This window comes from Otolemur garnettii, unplaced genomic scaffold (assembly GCF_000181295.1).
Source record: "Otolemur garnettii isolate 467f Iridium unplaced genomic scaffold, OtoGar3 scaffold00160, whole genome shotgun sequence".
In the NCBI taxonomy this organism is placed as follows: domain Eukaryota; kingdom Metazoa; phylum Chordata; class Mammalia; order Primates; family Galagidae; genus Otolemur; species Otolemur garnettii.
Window position 1 is genome coordinate 968,843 of NW_003852555.1, and position 21,135 is coordinate 989,977.

The 21,135-nt window shown below is 39.9% G+C and overlaps 1 protein-coding gene across 1 annotated transcript in view; it reads left to right on the plus strand.

Moving 5' to 3' along the window:
* SNX24 (sorting nexin 24) overlaps positions 1-21,135 on the plus strand; it is a 148,521-nt gene that overhangs the window by 84,418 nt on the left and 42,968 nt on the right. The window contains exon 3 of the mRNA XM_003799959.3: positions 6,452-6,556. Coding sequence (XP_003800007.1) covers positions 6,452-6,556 — 105 coding nt within the window. The remainder of the gene's footprint in view (positions 1-6,451; positions 6,557-21,135) is intronic.

Consider the following 21,135-nt stretch of genomic DNA (forward strand, 5'->3'; position numbering starts at 1 on the left):
TTGTATTTCTAAAGGCATCTCTGAGACATACCTCATGCGGCCCTCTTCCCATGACACACGCTGAAGCCGCCACAAAGTTTAGACCCTTGCATCTCAAGGTACCTTTCTGTTACCCTGCATTATCCAGAGTGTTACCAAGTCCTGTTGATTTGTCCTTCCAAATTAACATACTCTGTGCCACTTCTTGTTTTCTGCTTCTCCCACCCCGGTCCAGAGTCTTACCACTTTATGTCAGTGTTGCTGTAACCATTTCAGATCTCTCTCTCCTCATCTGTTCTCTGCTGCAGATAAGTTTTCCTAAAGCTTTTTCATCTGCAAGTTTCTCACTCAAACGCACCGAAATTGGTCTCTGTTGTCTACCACGTAATAGATGCTGACTCTCAAGGCCAGTAATCTTAAACCCTATGTCATTAATAGTTTCCTGTTGCTACTGTGACAAATCACCAAAAACCTGCTGGCTTCCAGCAACACACACTTCTTATCTTCCTCAACTGGGTCAGCAGGGCTGTGGTCCTGCTGGGGACTCCAGGAGACGATCTGTTTCCTTGTCTTTTCCGTGTTCTAGACCAGTGGCTCTCAACCTTCCTAATGCCACAACCCTTTAATACAGTTCCTGTGGGTCGCAACCAGGAAAGTGGTTGAGAACCACTTTCTAGAGGCTGCCCGCGTTCTTCGATGCCCGGCCTTCTCCATCTCCAAAGGTGGCAGTCACATCACTCCCCCTTCTGCCTTCTCCATCTCCAAAGGTGACAGTCATGCCACTCCCCCTTCTGCCTTCTCCATCTCCAAAGGTGGCAGTCACATCACTCCCCCTTCTGCCTCCTCCATCTCCAAAGGTGACAGTCATGTCACTCCCCCTTCTGCCTCTTCCATCTCCAAAGATGGCAGTCACATCACTCCCCCTTCTGCCTCCTCCATCTCCAAAGGTTACAGTCATGTCACTCCCCCTTCTGCCTCCATCCTCACATCTGTTGTCACATCTGCTCTCTGACTTCACACTCCTTCTCCCCCCTTGTGGTGACACTGGGCCCATCTAGATAGTCCAGGAAAATCTTCCCATCTTAAGATTCTTCATTAAATCACATCTTCAAAGCCCCTTTCCCGTGTAAGCAAACATCGAATAGATTCAGGGCACTGGGACCTGGACATCTTTGAAGGAACCCCTAACCCCTGTACTGGCTGACTGCATTTCTTACTACTCCTCCTAAGACACCTTCAGTGACATCCAAGCCAGTCTCCCTGTCACCCCGTTACATGCTGTGAAAGTCACCCCCATCTGCCTTTGCCAAGCTGAATGTCTTTCCCATGCTCACTGATCCTACTCACACCAGACCAAGACCTTTCAGGTTCTCTTTCTTCCACGTCAGCCCACTTTATTCCCTGTTCTGTTTGTTATTAGATCTCCTGTTCCATTTAGAATAGAGCTTTATACGTGAACATTAGAAACCTTTAAGAGATGATTTACACCTTCATGATCCCTAGATTTTGTCTAATTAGAAAAGATTTTTTTAAAAATAGGGACCTGGTCTTCTTTTGTGTCTTGCACACTGTTAGAGTATTAGGCACCTGTGCATGTTAGGCATTAAATAAGGACTTGGCAAGTGGGATGTTTGGCGAACGTTATGCATATTTATGAATTATTGGAGAGAGATTTTGATTGGGAAGAAAAGTTTCTATTTGGGGGATTATTTATGTTCACTGTGAAGAGTGACCCAGGCTGCACTTGCCCTGATTTCTCTGTCGCTCCTGCTCTGCTGGTGTCCATGGGAAGAGCACCACCACCACAGTGACACAAAAATAAACCCCGTCTTGTTCTCTGGGACAGCTCAGGAACAGGCTCTGGTGGCAGGTGAGCCTTCCAGCTTGTAAGCGCGTTCCCCTGTGCTCCAGTGCACCTATCCACACCCCACTACAGCAAGACACTTCACTATTTTAAATGGTGGTACTTGTGTCCAGGCACAGTGGCTCACGCCTGTAATCCCAGCACTCTGGGAGACTGAGGTGGGTGGATCACTCGAGCTCAGGGGTTCGAGACCAACCTGAGTAAGAGCAAGAGTGAGACTGCCATCTCCACTAATTATAGAATGATAGCTGGGTATTGTGGCAGGCACCTGTAGTCCCAGCTACTTGGGAGGCTGAGGCAGGAGGATCACTTGAGCCCAAGAGTTTGAGGTTGCTGTGAGATATGATTACACCATGGCACTCTACCCAGGAGCAATGGAGATTCTGTGTGTCTTCTCCCCCCAACCCCCCTACCCTTGCCAAAAAAAAAAAAAAAAAAGTAGTACCTGAAAATAGTTTTACCTTCCTGGGCCCAAAATCATACATCTGGGCAAAAAAACCTTCCCTGCATTGCAGACTGCTAAGTGTAATTTAGTTTATATGACCTCCCAGCTGTTTTGTGTCAATCTTGGCCTACCCTTTTATTCACAAAGATTTCAGGGAAGCATAGTGCTGGTTTAAGTTCGAGTTACCTATCTTGGCCAGGTGCAGTGGTTCAATCTTTGCACTTTGGGAGGCTGAGGCAGGAGGATCACTTAAACCCAGGAATTTGAGGTTGCTGTGAGCTGTGATACCAGGGCACTCCACCCAGGGCAACAGAGACTCCATCTCACAAATAATAATTAATTAATTGTGTATCTTCACTTTTGTTATTGCCTACTTTTGGCCTGAATAAAATATTTCATCACTTATATTTAGTTTGATGAAGCACATATTTCACAAGAACCAGAATACTGCCATGTGGGGTCAAACCAATAGGGAACCCTGTGGAAATGGGGGTGATGGAATGGGGTTAAAGATTAGATCTGGTCCCCAAATGTCCCTACTTCTTTAACTCCCCCCCCTTTTTCCTTCTTTTTATTCATGTGCTTGGGGAAAGTATTTCTGATCCTTTCTGTGGCACGCAGTTGCCGTGAGCCATGGGTATGAGGGCAGGTGTGTGTGCAGTTAGTTCTGTGTAAATTCTAGCCGTGTGAAAAGCAAAACGACGTAGTCACGCCAGGAAGAGGGGATCGGGCTCGTGGTATCGTGGAATCTGCGGCTTATCTGTGTGGATCAGAAAGGCCGTTTGCCTGGACACAGCATGGCCAGGACAGTTAATCATCGGAGGAAGCAGCAGAGGAGTATTTATCTTGCAAGCAGCTGAACCTTACTGGAAACATATTGTCTGGGTTTGTCTCTCATCTCAGGCCATTCATTACTCACCTACAAACGCTGTCACAGGCCCCAGCAGCTGTGATGATCCTCTTCCTCAGAAGGCCTGACATAAATAAAAAGGAAAAATGTCTTCAGAGCTGTTACCTTCAAGATTTTTTTTTTTTAAAGAAAGATAGTGGAGTTGATTTTCTGTTCTGAAATATAAGATATGATATGACTCAGTAATTTCAAAGCAAGTTAGTTATGTTTAAACTGAAACTTACTAAGCTTATGACCATAGAACAAGGCAGCAGTCTGGCCGTGTTCTTGTTGAGAAATATCTCCAGCGGTGTTGGGGTGAGATATATATCTACTCCTTTGCAGGCAATCATGAATTTCTTCTCCTCCTCTCTCTTGCATCATTAATTCCCCCCAACACTGAATCAGTCTCTTTAGTTAACAGAATTAATCCTGCCTTTGGCCCCATGCTTCCCCCTCCACATTCATCCCAGGCATTACTTCTCTTTCAGTAGAATTCTCTAATAGGAGAGCCTCTCCCTCCCACTTCCCTTCTTTTTTATTTGAGACAGAGTCTGACTCTGTCACCCTGGTGGAGTGCCATGGCGTCATAGTAGCCTTAATCTCCCGGGCTCGAGTGATCCTCTTGCCTCAGTCTCCTGACTAGCTGGGCCTACAGGTGCCTACCATCACGTCAGATTAGTTTTTCTGTTTTCTTCTTTAGTAGAGATAGGGTCTCGCTCTTGCGCAGGCTGGTCTCAAACTCCGGAGCTCAAGGGATCCACCTGCCATGGCCTCCCAGAGTGCTAAGACTGAAGCCCCTGCACCCAGCCACTACCCCCCACCCCGGGCCTGTTCCTTGTAGCCCTGGTTACTGATGTCCCATCATCATCTGGCACCACGTGATCATACCTGCCTTCTCAGAACACTTACCTGATGAAGTTACGCCCACCTCTCCTCTGCCTTGTCAGACCACTTCCATGATGAAGTTACGCCCACCCCTCCTCTGCCTTGTCAGACCACTTCCATGATGAAGTTACGCCCACCCCTCCTCTGCCTTCTCAGAACACTTACCTGATGAAGTTACGCCCACCCCTCCTCACTGATGGCCCTGTTTCTGCACCCTGCCTCTCAGAGGTGGATGTCTCAGACCTTGGCCCTTGTATTCGTTTTCTGCTGCAGTCTAACCAAGTCTCACAAATGTAGCAGCTAAAACAACGTATTTGTTACCTCAGACTTGCCCTGGACCAGGGGTCCGGGTACCACTTCACTGATTTTCTGCTCAGAGTCTCACCTGGTTGAAATCAAGGTGTCTGCTATAATCTCGTGTGAGACTTGGGGTGCTCCAGGCTCATTCAGGCAGCGTTCAGTGGCCTGCAGTTGCAGGGCTGAGGTCCCTTTTTACTTTCTGTTGGAGGCCAGGGGCAGCTTTCAGCTCTTACAGGCCACCCTCAGGTCTCAGCCACGTGGCCCTCTTGTCATGTGATAGCTTACTTCTTCAAAGCTGGCAGTCTGCTAGGACTAAGTCATATACTACAAAATGTAATCCTGGGAGTGACTATCCCATCATAGCCACAAGTCCTGCTCATGTTCTAGAGAAGGGAATCACACAAGGCATGTACCTCAGGGGACCATTTGGGATTCATGTGTGCCTTACTTTGGGGTATCTGCTTATTTTTCCACCAAAAGCACTCCAAGAACTAAGGACCCGGGCAGCTGCCTGAAACCTTGACATTTTAGGACATGGACAGCCATCTTGAAACCCACCATTTTCACAGGCTCCTTTATGATGTATGACAAATTTCAGCTTAGGATGGTTAATGGTGAACATGTTCTTATGAATGGGAAGGATTTAATATTATAGATTTGGCTATCCAGGGTTAATCATGTTCTTTTTCTTAGCCATTATTATGCTGTTTCTTTGCATGTGTAGGAAAGGAGTGAACTTGGTGGGTTTACCCAGTCTTTTTTTTTTTTTTTTGCAGTTTTTGGCCGGGGCTGGGTTGAACCCACCACCTCCGGCATATGGGGCCGGCACCCTACTCCTTTGAGCCACAGGTGCCGCCCCTACCCAGTTTTTTAATTAGAACATTAAGAGTCATGTTTAGAGGTGCTGTATTAGTTTCCTATTACTGCTATAATAAGTTACCTTAAACTTAAAGTCAGTGGTTTTAAAATACATAGATTTATTTTCCTATACTTCTTGAGGTCAGAAGTCCACAATGAGTTTGATCTGAAACCACGATGTCAGCAGGACTGTATTCTTCCTGGCAGCTCTAGGGCAGACTCTATTCCCTTCCCTTTCCAGCTTTTAGGAACTTGCTTCCTCCTCTGTCAAAGTCCAGCTCTTCCCACCTCTATCTGACTCTGACCCTGCTGCCTCCCTTGTATTATGATCCTTGTGATTCACTGAACCCGCCTGTGTAATTGAGTAGAATCTCCCCATCTTGAGATCACTAATTCAGTCCAATCTGCAAAGTTCCTTTTGCCACATAAGATAACAGTCACAGATTGAGAATTTAGATATCTTTGGGTAAGGAGGATTATTCTACTTACCATAGGCAGCCCTAGCATAACTTCCAATAGAATGTTTCTTTCCTCCCCTAAAACTGCTGCCAGGAAAGGGCTAGTTAAGAACCATCATTCTGTTTGCTTGAACGTAAAGCCAAGCGTCACGTGTGCACTTTAGTCCCAGCTACTGTGGTGACTGAGGCAGAAGGATCACTTGAGCCCAAGAGTTCAGGGCTGCTGTGAGCTATGATGGCACCATTTCCCTCTAGCCCAGGCCACGGAGCAAGCCTAATTGTTAGGAACGTAGGAAAGATTCGCCTCTGAGTTTTTCAGCTCCCTCTCCGAATGATGTTCATGTGGCATCTCTAGGGACAATGGTTATGAACAATTACATTTTGTTTTGCTATTTTTATAGGAAAAATCTGTAGAATGACTTTTTAATCACAAAAGTACTTAATACATGCAAGATTTCGTTGTATTTATTGATTTTTTAAACTAAATTTTACTTCTTTTTAACTCATTTATTGGACTTTTAATTCTATGGGAAAAATAATTCCAATCTGAAATATCCACAATAATAAGACCAAAATGCAAAACCCTTATACTGAAACCCGAATAATTAAGACACCTAAATAAATAATTTTTTGACAAAATTTCAATATGATTATATGTTCCTTTATTTTTCATTGGAGATAGCAGTGGTTCACTTTCTTTTATTGGCCTTTTTTCCCCAAATAATGTCATTATAATTATAGATATTTCTGTTTTCTTGTGTTCTTTCTAGCTTAAGAAATGTATAAAAACTCCAGAAATTCCTTCGAAACATGTTAGGAACTGGGTTCCAAAAGTGTTAGAACAACGACGACAAGGTTTGGAAACATATTTACAGGTAAGAGCTGTCTAGATCTTCAGTTAATATAACGTAGCTTAAATAATCATATGTCTGTTTTTTCTCCGGATATGTGGGCGTTACGCAAAATGTACGAAGCCGGCAAAAGTTCTAAATTAAAGGAAGTTCAAAATTATAAATACCTTGTTAGCTGGTTCTTTTAGCTTTAATTAGGTTCTATTTAAAATTGTTTTTATGGAGCAGGGAAATGAAGGTGAAAACCCTACTGTAGAGATAATCTGTTCATTTTTGATTCCACTCTACAAATTACTTTGTTTTTATTTTTTGTTTTCCTTCCCAGATTTTTGCTGCCTCATAGCAGCTGTTTTGGGAGGCTATTCAAAGTGCTGAGGGAAACTGAATTTTCGGTGGGCCTGGCTGGTGTATCTGTAGAATCAGACTGAAGTTGAGTGAATAAAAATTGCCTAGATTGCAGTGCCAACTTCTCTGAAAATTAGAACATAAGTTTAGAAAGAAGGAGCTTTAGGGTGCTCTTTTCTGTAGCTGAGATGAGCAGACAGGCTGTCTAACTGAGACCAAGGCAGTCGCTCCACTCAGAGAAAAGAAAGAGCAAAAAGAAGAGGTTGAGGAGTATCAGCTTTTTTGAATTTTAAAACAAAATGTCTAGGAGACTCCAGTGAATATTCTCTGTAGTTGTCACTGAGTCCAGAGAGCCCTGTTGAAGGCAGGTGCCGGGACAGCAGGCCTGGGTGGATGTGTGATTGATAGAAGTGAACATGGCCAGAGGGGGGGACCTTGGCTCTCCAAAAAGAAGAGCTGGACTGCACCTAAGAGTTACAAATTCAGGACCAGCAGCCATGCAGGCATTCTCTCTTGCAGTCCCCTTAGCTCCTTTAAGCATTAACCCCTGCCCGTCTCCGTCTGGGGGGGAGGTAGGGACTGTGTGGAGCCAGTGAGCTGTTTCCCCTACACAGGTTGAATCACTGGAGATTAGAAGTTGAGGTGAGCCTGAGCCCTGGGGGTTGTACTCAGGGACAGAGTTTGAGGATTCTCTCACAGTAGGAGGACATCCGTGGCGGCCTCCTGTAGTTTCCCTGGTGTTTACAATGCTCAAGCAGGAAGGCTGACCGCCAGGGCCCCCAGCACACCCGAGGAGGGCTCTCCTCATTGTTTTTGCCCTTCTGCTTTTGGGTTTGCTTCCTTCACGGCCTGTCCCTGGGGCTGAGACCTTGCAGGAAATGGAGATCACAAAATCACAGGAATGTGTGTGGCCTGAGTTTTTTGAGACTCTGAAAGAGGAGCTGAGACACTTTGACAGCTTCAGGCAACATTGCCGAGCAAAATGCACATTGAGAAACCGAAAAATGAGGCTTCAGTAATTGTATGCAAAGGATAAAAATGCATGTTGTCTATAATTAAACGGAATAGGTAAACAGTGCGTTTTTATTTGTGGGCCAGGTTTTCTGCAGATATTGTATATCTTCAGGCTTTAACCCTGAATAAAGCTTTACTCTCTTTCCCTCATTGTATTTGAAGAAAACACATGACTTTCATTACTACTAAGCATAAACATTTTAAATTGTTTGTACGTTAGATATAAATATGTGCATAAAATCATCTGGCCCAGAGAGAAGTTTATAGTGACACTCAAATTGAGCTTAGAATTTTCTATTCTCAGAACTAGGGCTTGAAAGATGTGGTTGAGGGGCTGAGAGGACTTGCTTCCTGCTGTGCATTTACTTGTCAGTTTGTCGTCTCTTTATTCCCCGAGGAGCGCCAGGGAGCTTTCTCTGCTCTCTTTTCCACCTGCTTCTATTTGCAGACAGGAGGGGCGAGATAGCACTAGTGTGGAAATGCCACCATACACATCATTGTGGCCTTGTGGATAGGTTTTCATCAGTGAATTTACCTTCAAATACTTCCGCCAGCCTAGAAATTTCTAAATGGTCATTTTCACACATTCTAACAACATGGCGACTACTGCTAATGCTATTTAGCATTACTTGCCTGAAGATAAAAAAAAAATAGCATGAAGGCTGCCTGAGTGAGTTTTGTTTTTTTTTGAGACAGAGCCTCAAGCTGTCCCCCTGGGTAGAGTGCTGTGGCATCACAGCTCACAGCAATCTCCAACTCCTGGGCTCCAGGGAGTCTCCTACCTCTGCCTCCCAAGTAGCTGGGACTATAGGCGCCCGCCACAGTGCCCAGCTATTTTTTGGTTGCAGCCATCATTGTTGTTTGGCGGGCCTGGGCTGGATTCGAACCCGCCACTTCAGGTGTATGTGGCTGGCGCCTTAGCCACTTGAGCCACCGGCGCTGAGCCTATTTTTTTTAAGTATATTTCTGAACCATTGTCATTTTCCTACTTAAATTTCCAAATGATTTTGGTCAGAAATAAATTCTAGAATAAAATTAACAAAATGCCTAAGTACAGTGTCTTAGAATCAAAATCTAGAAATAACTAAGGAGAGGTTAAACGTTTTATTTGGCATTTGAGTAATTGGAACTATGACAGTCTACATGATGAACTTGTACTTTCATTTCTAGAATCATTTTCTACTTAACTGAATCGAAAATCAAGTAGCTGTTGCTTGTCATGTTTTCGTATCTCTTCCTTCTTAAATAAGACACCCCAGGAAAACTCCCTGAGGTTGAATGAATGAGGAAATTGATCATCTATAAAGGTAGAATTAAGCAAAACAATATATTTCTACATGAGTGGAAGAAGTTAATTGATTTTTCTTCCCAACGAAAGGTCTGTGCCAAATAAAGATTTTTGTAGTAACAAACTTTTTATTTTCCAACTGATATAAATAAGAAATGCATCTACTTTAGGGGTATTTAAATTGTAGGTAAAAACAAGTTAATATTTGGTATTAAATATAGTGCCAATAAATATGTTTTGCTTAATGATAAGCATTCCTTAAGCACCTGTAGTATTTGAGGAAGAAACGTGGATCTAGCTTCAGAGAACAAAGAATGTCAAAGCTCTAATGTGTAGACACACCCCATAAAACTTCAGCACAGTGGAGAGAAGGCACCATAGTCTTCTAGGAAATAAAACAAATGGTGGGCCACGGTGAGGGTCAGTCGTGTCTTCATTTCTTCATTTTAAGCTGGCTTAGTGGCACATTCCACATTAAGCCACATTAAGTTGCAAACTGGCATAAGTTCCAGACAAGTTTTTCATGAGAATTGTGCATATGTTACTCGTTCTATTCGGTGCAATAGCGTGAAATTTATCTTTCTGAGAATACTGTTATTCTTTGCTATTTGAGAATAGTTCCTGTTTATACTTTGATCTTCTTTGTAAAAAATGAATAATTAACATTGCCTTCACTGCACTCTCTTAATTATTGTGTTAAGACGTTTATATTCTACACTTAGTAGATTTGACATACACCTATGTAAAATGCACCATAGGTGTGGTCCAACCAGTTTTTTGTAAGTATTTCAAATTGTATATAAAACCAGCACATTGTACCAAATAAATGCATTATCGTACACTATGACCATACAGCTATGATTTAATAAAAAAAAGAAAATGAATAATGAAATGTACAGTGAGTGTCGGGAACTAAACCGAAACGACTGGCTTGCCTTTCATTCTTTCTTTACAACGTGTTATGTTCCACTGAGTCAGTAGTCCACAGTGGGCCAAGAGTATTGTATTCTGAGCTTTTCAAGTTGTATATGAGATGTTTACTAAAATTTGCCCTCTGTGCTTAAAAATGTTGCGTATTGTCTAATTCACCAGTGCAGTGAACTATATATAATCTGGTCAAGGTTGTTAAGCAAGCTGTTTAAATCTCTTCTAATCTGAGCCATTTCTCTATAAGAAGAAAGGAGTGTTAAAACCTTGTACTTAATGTGTTATCGTTATTGACATAATTGGGCTTAGTTCGACCATGTGTGGATCACTTTGGCTTTTTCTATGATTTTCTTTTTCTCTTACTTGCTTTTGCATTAGTGACACATTTTTTCCCCTTTTCTACTTTTCCTCTCTCAGTTTATATCTATTCTTTTAATAATTGCCTATTATCTTTACTTTCCTCCTAAACATTCCAAGGACCTTAAAATGTTTAAACTCTGATCACTCTGGATATAGAACTCTGGGTTGACTTTTTTTGTTTGTGTGTTTGTTTGGGGGTTTCTTTTAGCACTTGGAAAATATTGTGCTACTTCCTTCTGGCCTCCCTGGTTTCTGATTAAAAAAAAAAAAAGTCAGCTGTCATATTAATTGTTTTTCCCTTCTATGCTTTTATCCCCCTGTATATTATTTCAAAATGGATGCTTTCAAGATTTTATCCTTGTTAGTTTTCAGAAATTTATTATGAAATTTTCAGAAATTTGATTATGTATCTTGGTGTCTATTTCTTTGAATTTTTCCCATTTAGAGTCCTCTCAGTTTTTTGAATGGGTAGGAAAATAATCTCTTGCCTGATTTGGAAGTTTTCAGCCATATTTCATTGACCTTGCTTTCAGCTCTGTCTGTTTCCTCTCCTTCTGGGACTCTGATAGTGGAATAGTATTCGATTTCTTACTGTAGTTCTGTATTCTTTTCACACCTTTTTTTCTTCCATGGGTCTGGTTGGGTAACTTCCATTGTTCTGTCTTCTACTTTACTGATTCTTTCCTTTGTTCCTTCCATTCTGTGATTGAACCCATACATTGAGCTTTTCATATCGGTTATTATATTTTTCAGTTCTAAAATTTCCATTTGGCTCTTTATATGTTCTGTTTCTTTGCTGAGATTTTATATTTCTTCTCTGAGTTTTTCTCCCTTTGATTTTTGTCTCAGATGTGTTCATAATTGCTCATTGAACATTTTTTTTATGTAAGATGGCAACACTAAGATGAGGGAGATGCCAGAATTATTAGACAATGATTTTAAGGCAGCCGCAATAAACAATGTTGATTTGAGATCATTTTGGGTTTTTTTAATTTAAAATTTTTTTAGAGATAGGATCTCACTATGTTTCCTAGGCTGGCCTTGAATTCCTGGGTTCAACTAATCCTCTCACTTCAGCCCGAGTAGCTGAGATTGCAGTGGCACACCACTGTGCCAGTCAAGATTTATTTTGTGTTTTTAACGTAATCACTTATTTCCCTCAGAGTACTTCATTAATTGTGTCCCATAAGTTTGGGTATGTTATGTTTTCATTTTCATTCTTCTCTAAATATTTTTTAAATTCCCTGTGACTTTTTGATCTATTGGTTTATTAAGAGTGTATGATTTAATTTCTACTAATTTTTGAATTTTTCAGTTTTTCTTCTATTATTAATTTCTAATTTCCTCCTGCTGTGATTAAAGAAGATACTTTGTATCATACATGTATCTACCTTTTAGAATCTATTGAGACTTAATTTGTGGCCTAACATATGACCTGCCTCAAAAAATACATTGCTGATGGGCTTTAGCTAATCATTACATCTGGTTCTTTTTCTTGGATGTGCATTGTTAGAATTCAATACTTTTGAAAAATTTGATGGTTAAAAATTTGGTGAAGAAATTGCTAATTTCTTCACTGTATCATTGCAAAGTATTTTTGTTTTTAGTTTTACAAATTCTAACTAGAATGGATAACTCAATTTTTAAAATTTTAACGTTATCCATTTCCTTCTGGTCACCTTTGTTTACACTTTAGTCAAGTAAAGCATTTGTCAAATCTTAATGTACAAACATTATAAAAGTAAAAAAACACTATTGCACTTTAAAAACAACAACAAAATGATGTACTTCAAGTTGTTCATACAAAACAATCAAAAATAAAGTTGTTCCCACTGAATGATCAGCTTAAAGAGAATACCAAATTTCCTTTTTCCTTATTGATTCTTTATGGTGAGAAAATTCATCTATGAAGTCCTTATCTGAAGTCTCATGATCTGAGGAGGTGTTACCATTTTGCTATACATTGTACATTGTGGTACCACCATGTCACTTTTGAGCATTTAAAATGTGGCTAATCTGAATCAAGGCATTCTGGAAATGTGAAGTTCATATAGGTTTTAAAACCTTTGTACCCCAAAGAATGCAAAGTACCTCAATTTTTATATTGATTACATGGCCTGCCGAAATATTTTGTATATATTGTATGTATTAGATTAAACTGTTATTAAAAGTACTTTTACTTGCTTTTTAATTTTTAAAATTTACACTTTATTAGACAATTTATATTTTAAATTTGCATTAAAATTATTGAAAAGTATGTATGTAGCTTGCATTCTATTTCTGTTAGGCAATAGTGGTCTAGAGTATTGGCCTCTGTCTCTACAGTCATCACCTGCATCTATAGTTGTGAAACACTTCCCTCTATCAGTCTTCAATTCTTTGTAATTTTAAGTGGAAAAGAAACATTTTTGAAATGTTCAAAGAAAACTTCAGAGATGGCATCTGCAGACCTCTTTGAAAGATGATGAGTACTTTGGGAAACACAGCAAGAAAACTTAAGGATGATGTAATAATTATGACTTATCTCATTGTCCTTCTAGATGATTCCATGATTCTTCAATATCCCTATTATTTTAGTCTTAGCATAGTTGGGAATAATTGGTAAGTAATGAGGAAATGACACTTAGGATGATGGAGCAGTTAAGTTATTTCAAGGTCTTAGGAAAAAATAAGATCCCTAACATTCCAAAGTGCATTTTTAGAAAAATTTCAATGGATCCTTATTATAATCATAGGAGAGAATGAATTTTATTCTATTTTTAAAGTGATGTAAATTTTCTCTTTGTTTGTGGAAGATATCTAAGAAAGCATAAAAACCATAAAATACTGATTTTTACAAATAGAGCTGCTTAATTCGGTGCCTTCTGCAAGTTATCTGCCATTTTTCTAGTTTCTTCTTTTTGGACTTTGGGGTTTAATTTTATTCTAGAACTTTATTGCTATAATTATTTCACATTTTGGTATAGTTTTTTGCTGAGTTTATAATTTTGAGGATTGTTTTATATTGTCTAAACGTCTCTGGAAAATACTCAGATATTATGCCTTTGAATGCTTTCTCTCCATTTCTATTCTGTTTTCTGTTTTGAGACTGCTGATCGTAGTAACTGTGCCTTTCCACGTCTTAGTTGACTGTCTCTTGGTTCTGCTGGTTCTTGCTGATGGTGCTTTGTTTCCTCATAGTGCATAGTGTATGCTTTTTTGGTTTGTTTTTATAGCGTATTTGGATAATCAAGTTTCTGAGGTTTTTAATCTTTAGAATTCTTTTATAGCCAGTATTGAACTAAATTGACACAGAGAGAATATTTACTTGTTTTTGTCAAAAAACTGGGACTACTATCACCTGAGACTTCTTAGGAATTATATGTGTGTGGGGGAAAAGGGGGTTGTTTGGTTTTTTCATATTTGGCCCTTAAAAAAAAATTTTTTTGACCCCACTGATGACATTAATTTAGGGTTACAGCCTGTGAGGGAACCAGCTTGTGGTTATGTGTTCCCAAAGGATATGTATTGGGAACACATACATATGTATTCCCCCCTCACCCCCCACTTCACAGTGCCAGCTCAGGGTTATTCTTCACAGTGTGTTTATTTCCTGTTTATTAATAGTTCTCATTCTTCCCAGGGGTGCAAACTTTTGAGGCTCCAGCTTTATTTGGTTGTCTTTTAGATCTCCACCCCCATGTAACTCAAGCAAGTGTTAGTCTTTCTTTTCAATTTTATAATATTTATTTCCAAATTAATTTAGAAATAAGAGTAAACTCATATCTTAACATAATACACAGAAAATTTTATGGGGGAAAAAACTAACTTTTACAAAACCAAAAAAAATCAGTAAAAAGCTTGGCACTGTTTTACATTTTTGCCAGTCTCTAACCTCTGGCTTAGTGGAAGACAGCTGGATTCTGATCTCTGCTTCTGCATCCAATACAACATATTATTTTGGTTGAAATAAATAAAGGAAATCTGCTCACACAGATAAGTAGTTGGAAAAGAGAGAAGTATGCTTTTAGACTCTAGTGTATAGTCTTCATACCGTGCCAAAACCTGGTAAGTGGTGTTTTCTTAAAGTTAGCTTGGAGTGTGGCAGCATTTGAAAACCACATCAATGAACATTTTGAACTCCATTATGTTAAAATCCATTGGTCAGCTTCTTACGTTTTGAATATATCTTTTTACCCATACACGATTCTTTATAATACGTGGCTTATGTGAAAATGTTAGTTCACGGAGTTACATAGATCTTCCACGTTGATGCATCTCACGAAATCATATCTGGAACTTAAATTTGTTAATGTGTCAGCAGCAAACTCGTTTATGTGTCAGGACACAGTGAAGCTCCAGGCGGCAGATACAAGTCTTCAAGGAAAGTTCTAATTTTCACTTGAACGCTCAGATTTATCATTGGAAAACAGTACTGTCAGTTGTTTGCTCTGAAGTTACAGGCTTAAATAATTCACTTTCAAAAACATGTTTGCCAAATACCCAAGCTTGAATGATGGTAACTTGTCTGTCAGTCACTCAAGTAAGAATTGTGTGCCATGAATAAAGTACTTGGTCCAGCTCCAAAGTCAAACAAAAGTGCGTTGCCTCTAGATGAGCAGTTCTCAACCTGTGGGTCACGACCCCTTTGGGGGGTCAAATAACCCTTTCACAGGGGTTGCCTAAATACATCCTGCATATCAGATATTTACATTATGATTCATAACAGTAGCAAAATTACAGTTATAAGGTAGCAACGAAAATAATTTTATGGTTGGGGGTCACCACAACATGAGGAACTATATAAAGGGTCGCAGCATTAGGAAGGTTGAGAACCACTTCTCTAGATCATCAGAGTTTTATACAGCTTTTAAATAGCTTCATTGATGTACAATTCACACAGTTCATCTGTTTAGTGTGTACATTTCAATGATTTTTTAGTATATTCACAGAGTTGTATGTTACGCATCATAGCCATAATCAGTTTTAGAACATTTCCTCTCATTATTTTTATGCCAAAGTACCTTTTTTAAAAATTTCAGATTAACATGAGGGTACAAGGATTAGGTTACAAAGTTTGCTTTTGTGAGGTCAAAGTCCAAGTTGTAGTCACGTCCTTCACCCAGGAAGCGTGCCATATACCCGTGCAGTGTGCCTGTCGGGTGGGAACTTACTCAACTCCTTACCCCCGTTTGAATTTAGTTGAGTTTTTCTCTCAGCAAAGGTTAGTCTTTATCTCCATTTCGTGTGCCCATGCAGCTCCCAGGTGATGGTCAGTGTCACAGGGTTACACCGTGCCCGAGAGAGCCAGTAGTGGTGCCTGCTTCCCTCTCAGGCCTTCTGTTCATATGCAGTGTGAGGCTGCTCCACACTCCTTACTTTCTTACCCAGCCAATGACACACTTTCTTATCTTTTTTTTTCTTGTATTCCTTAAAATAAAATATATCCAACATTTTTAGGATCCTAAGAATTCTCTTCCCTGCCAATCTTGAACGCTAGTGAGTGTTCAAGTCCAAAGTCACTCTTCACGGTCAGCCAGACACCAGCAGGATCTACGCCGCAGACTTCTCTGAGCAATGACTTATATGCTTTCCTATGAAATGTTCCTCAAACAAGGAAAGATGCTGGGAAAATATTCATTGTTTTACTGGCCTTAAAATTTTATTTGACAATGTTGCTTTTCAAATCAAAAATTCCAGGTGCTGTGTCCCATCACATAAAATGGAGTTAATATCCTATTCATTCAGGAATGGCTAAGGATTCATTGAAAGTTTCTCCTTTAGTTCGACCTTGACAAGGTAAAGGCCTTGGTGAAGCTGAGCAGAGTCGGAATGCGGTAGGGAAGCCCCACACTGTCTATCTCTGCAGCCACCCTCACCCTGACAGCTAGGTTCTTAGAATTTTTAGTTTAATGTATGGAGTAAGAAGTGATTTGTAATGGCACCTCTGGTTCTTACCAAGGATTTCCTTTGAACTACAGTTGAGGAAAAAAATAAGACCTTGTGTATTTAGAAGGGGCTGGGGTTGGTAAAAGAGGGATGTATCTAGTTTGAACTTCATAAGGTCACCATAGCAGCCTGTAGAAGTCACAGTATCTATGAAGATCCTGCTTATAACATGAGACAAACTGTTCTTTGTTCTTGTTAAAGGTTGTGAACAGTGTGTTAAATAATATTAATGGCTGGGATTGTCAGTACTTAACAGTACCTTCCTCGTACAAGTGATTTTATTGATTGATACAGACTCAGTGTAACAGGGGCAGATTATTTTTACTGATTTTATCGAAACCTTAACCAAGTTTGTTAGTGGACCACGTATCTTTAAATAGATCTAGATGATGATGTAGATTAAGAAAAGCAAACCACCATCCATCTCTTTTTGATCTGTTAATAACTTAAATCCATCATTGCTAGCACGTGTTTTCAGAGTCTGTTGTGCATACATGTTTCTGTCGTGCCGGGTTAGAAATCCTATAACCTTGTTTCAGTGGCTGGTTTTTCGTACCAAAAAACACTAACCACTTATCTAGGATTTGTCAGACAAGTTCATCATCATCATTGGTGAAACGATGGACAAAATATGAAAAAGAAAAAAAAAAACTTCAGAAGTCTTAATTTTGGAAATTTGGTTTGTATAGGCAGTGACCGATACATTTGTGCATCTTGTGGTAGTTCTATGAGACTTCTGTGTACTAAGCTGAAAATACTTTATGAAGGCTACAAATAATTTCTTAGGACAATCCATGATGCTTCTTCTCATTATGTGTTTTAAGGGGTTGCATTTTAGCTATGGAGAATTGTCCTACTTAATTCCAAACACAATTGTATATTCTTCAGTGATTTGCATGCTTACTTTCCACTCATGGCAGAATGAAGTATATTTATACATCATTTAAAATTATTTTTAGTGGAGACCAGTTTTTCAGATTTCTGAAGCAAGCCCCCCCCACACACACACATATATACTTACATACACACATTCCCTTTTCCAAGAAATAAACAGGTATTTTTAAAATTCAGATAATGCATTCTTACTTACCTTGGAAACCAAGCCTACCAAGCTGTGGGTGATGAGCCTTCAGAGGTAACATGGGTCAGTGGAGGTAGCATAAGTAATGGCAATTTGAAAAGCTTTGGGATCTCAAAAATGTGTATGATTTCATGGAGGGGAATTTATATGAGAGAAGAGAATGGAACAGAAATATGGACTTTGATGCATTGTGGCCCAAAGCTTTTGGCTGCACTTAAGACTTTGGTAGTTTTAAACCTATGGATTATTAAATGTTGACCACCTGTTGGGCTTTGTGTACTACTGACTGGGAAAAACCCTTGCCAGTTAAGGTTCAGTGCTTAACCTAGAGCCTGTGTTAGTAAGATGAGCCTTTAGGTAAAGTTCTCTGGAGCTAGCTGTGCTGGTTGGTGGACCTGGGGCTGCTGCTGCTTCTAGGAAGGGGACTGAAGGGCTGTGAGGTGATATCGCACAGTCCTGGAAAGACAGCTCAAAGCCCTTTCTAGAAATAGGTTGCGGGTGTTGTCATTTCATGTATATGGAGAGACCATACTACCCCTGCCTCACATTCAGAGTTATCTTAAAATGTAGATGGTTTTGTCTGATACAAACTTCGTGTCCCGCGTTAGCGTTATATTTCTGTGAATATCATTCCCTTTAAAGTCACTATTGGCTTTAATCTCTCTTCAATACTGCAGTTTCCCAGTCAGAGGATTTTAGAAAGCCAGATGTTATTCTTGAGATACTTTGATTAGTGTTTTATAAGATTTGTGGGTGATGGAATCGTAAGTTTTAATGGAGCTAACTTTGGTAATGAGGTTCACTTTTAGCTTGATGACTCCATTTTAATTAAAGGCGCATCACTCCGTACCTATCCCATAGTCATTTATTTTCTGATACAAGCAGTTTTATTTCTTCATAGACACTAAGAATTGGTGAATTCATCCTAGAAAAAGTGCTACATAACCTCACCTCTGAATATCACTGCGGTCACCAGATGTCCAAAGGGAGCACTTGGAAGGAGACCCCAGTGACACTCAGCAGTGAGGAATGTAGCACTGTTTTCTAGGATGAGGTTGTAAACTTAACTGCCTGACCTCTTACCTCTTAGACACGTGCACACCCACACACGCACATGCACGCACATATATGTGCATATTCAACAACTTTGAAAAACAACGAACAAAAATCATTTTCTGTAATGCATCTACTTTTAGACCAATAGTTATGAACTGACAGCAGTTTTTGCCCCACAAGGGACGTTTGGCAGAGCCTACAGGTATTTAGGTTGTTACAGCTGAGGGTGGAGGGCTGCCAGCATCTGGTAGGAAGAGGCAGGCTGCTAACCCCCCTCCCCACAATACACAGAACAGTTTTTTTGGCCCTAAATGTCAATAGTGGCAACATTCAGAACCCTGATATAGACAAGTCCAAATTGTGGTGTTCTTTGTCTTTTTCTTGCTCATGTTTATAATCATATATTTTTAAATATTTATGATAATATCTATAACACTGTATAAACTCTTCTTTTAATTTCATAGACTTTTACCATGTATTAGATATTCCTCTAAGACAACATTAAAAAAATGTTTTTTTGATTTTGCTATTGGGGGAATTTTCCACATGTAAAAAGCATAAAAATAATAAAATTCAGTTGCACATTCTCATCATCTGGCTTTGGCAGTTATCCCCTAAGGGGCCATCCAGTCTGTGTTCCCCACACTTAGCCCCTTCCCCCCCAATATTATGTTAAAGTAACTCAGATATCATATTTTTATTCATAAATATTCTAGTACGTGGCCCTAATACATTTCTTTGTGATAAGATTATTTTGTAAAACCATTTTAATAAAGGCTCCGTAGTATCCTATCCGGTGGCTACTTTGTTTAACTAAGAGCCTGCTGCTCAGTTTGGGGATTGTTTCCAGTTTTTCCTCTGGAATATTTTTGTTTTGCTTGGGTGGGGCTTTTTATTTTCTTTTACTCTTCACATTTTCCTTGTTCTACAGGTGAAGTAGAAAGTGTGCCCACTAAGCAAGCAAGAATGAGCCCAGGACCTTTAATCTCACTAAACACTGTGTAACTGGTAAAGATTAATGTACATATCTCTTGCTAATTCTTTCCAATTACTTAGTTCATATAAATTCCCAAGCCTGGTTAATTATGCTGAGGTCAGGTAGTAATTCTGAGCAGTGTTCCGACAACAAGGGAATTTTCCTGGTGTAACCTTGCCCTCTCCCACCGACTCTCAGCAGATTAGGCCCTCAGCCTGGAGCGCATTCATTTTCCGCTCAGGCCTAATTGCCGCCGACTGGCTGCCACAGGTACCTGGATGGTCTGAGTTTAAAGAGGCAGGGACTTCTGAGGACAAATAAGAAAAGATTAATTGTTTGTTTGGTTTCCTCCCAAGAGAAATGTGGGTGCTTAATCAAGAAAAATAATTTCTTCTGTTGATTTGGCTTATTTGGAGAAAAGATAATTGCGTAAGGGTGGGTTTAGAACGATGCCCTTTAGAAGAGGTATTGCCACTTACCTACACGAGAGACAAGGCTGCAGGGAAATAAATGTAAGACACTGACGGAATGGATGGGGATGGCTCGCATTTCTCATAGTAAGTAATTTGGCTGCTTGGCTTTTATTTGTACCAATAGTGCTCGCTGGTATTGTCATTTGTTTTGTCTGGATCTTCGGAAATCTAATCAAGGAGACAATAGTGTAAAAAAAAATCAACAGCACTTTTCCAAATTGTTCTTAATTGCTAGAGTACAAAGTGAGCCAAACCCTGTGATGTTTCCAATTAAAGAACCTGTTTGAAGCAAGCACTATTAAATCTATCTTTCCCAGTCTGATAAATAAGCTATCAAAGAGTGGAGCAGATTAATTGAGAGCAGTTAATTCTAGATTTCTTATAATAGGGAAGGTGAGCCAACATTATTAATGAATCTGGCAATTTTTGGCACGGCAACCGTGTCACTTTTACCTCTGCCTAATCAGAAGAGAAAACGGGTTGAATGTTATCATATTGCTTACGATTTTTAGTACCAAAAACTATTTGTTTTCCAAAATCTCCAGTTATATAAAGAGGATGTTTGATAGAATTTTAAATCACAGTTGACCCTTGAATTTGGAAAAGAAGAAGTGATTGAATTAAAAGAGAAGCATGTGTATTGTTCCTCTGATAGGAAGGGTTAGACTTGCAAACATAAGAAAGTCCAGAGGAGGCACAAGTCAGCAAACTTTTTCTTTAAATGATCAGATAGTGGGCTCGGCACCTGTAGCTCAAGTGGCTAAGGCGCCAGCCACATATACCAGAGCTGGCGGGTTTGAATCCAGCCCAGGCCTGCCAAACAACAATGACAACTACAACCAAAAAATAGTTGGTGTTGTGGTGGGTGCCTGTAGTCCCAGCTACATGGGAGGCTGAGGCAAGAGAATCACTTAAGCCCGGGAGTTGGAGCTTGGTGTGAGCTGGGATGCTCCAGCAGGCTACCCAGGGCAACAGCTTGAGGCTCTGTCTCAAAAGAAAAAAAGAAAAAAGATCAGACAGTAAATATTTTAGGTTATGCAAGCCATATGGCTTTGTTGCAATTACTGAATTTTGCCATTGTAGGGTGAAAGCTACCACAGATACTACATAAAGAAAGAGGGCCGGGTGTGGTGACTCACACCTGCAATCCTAGCA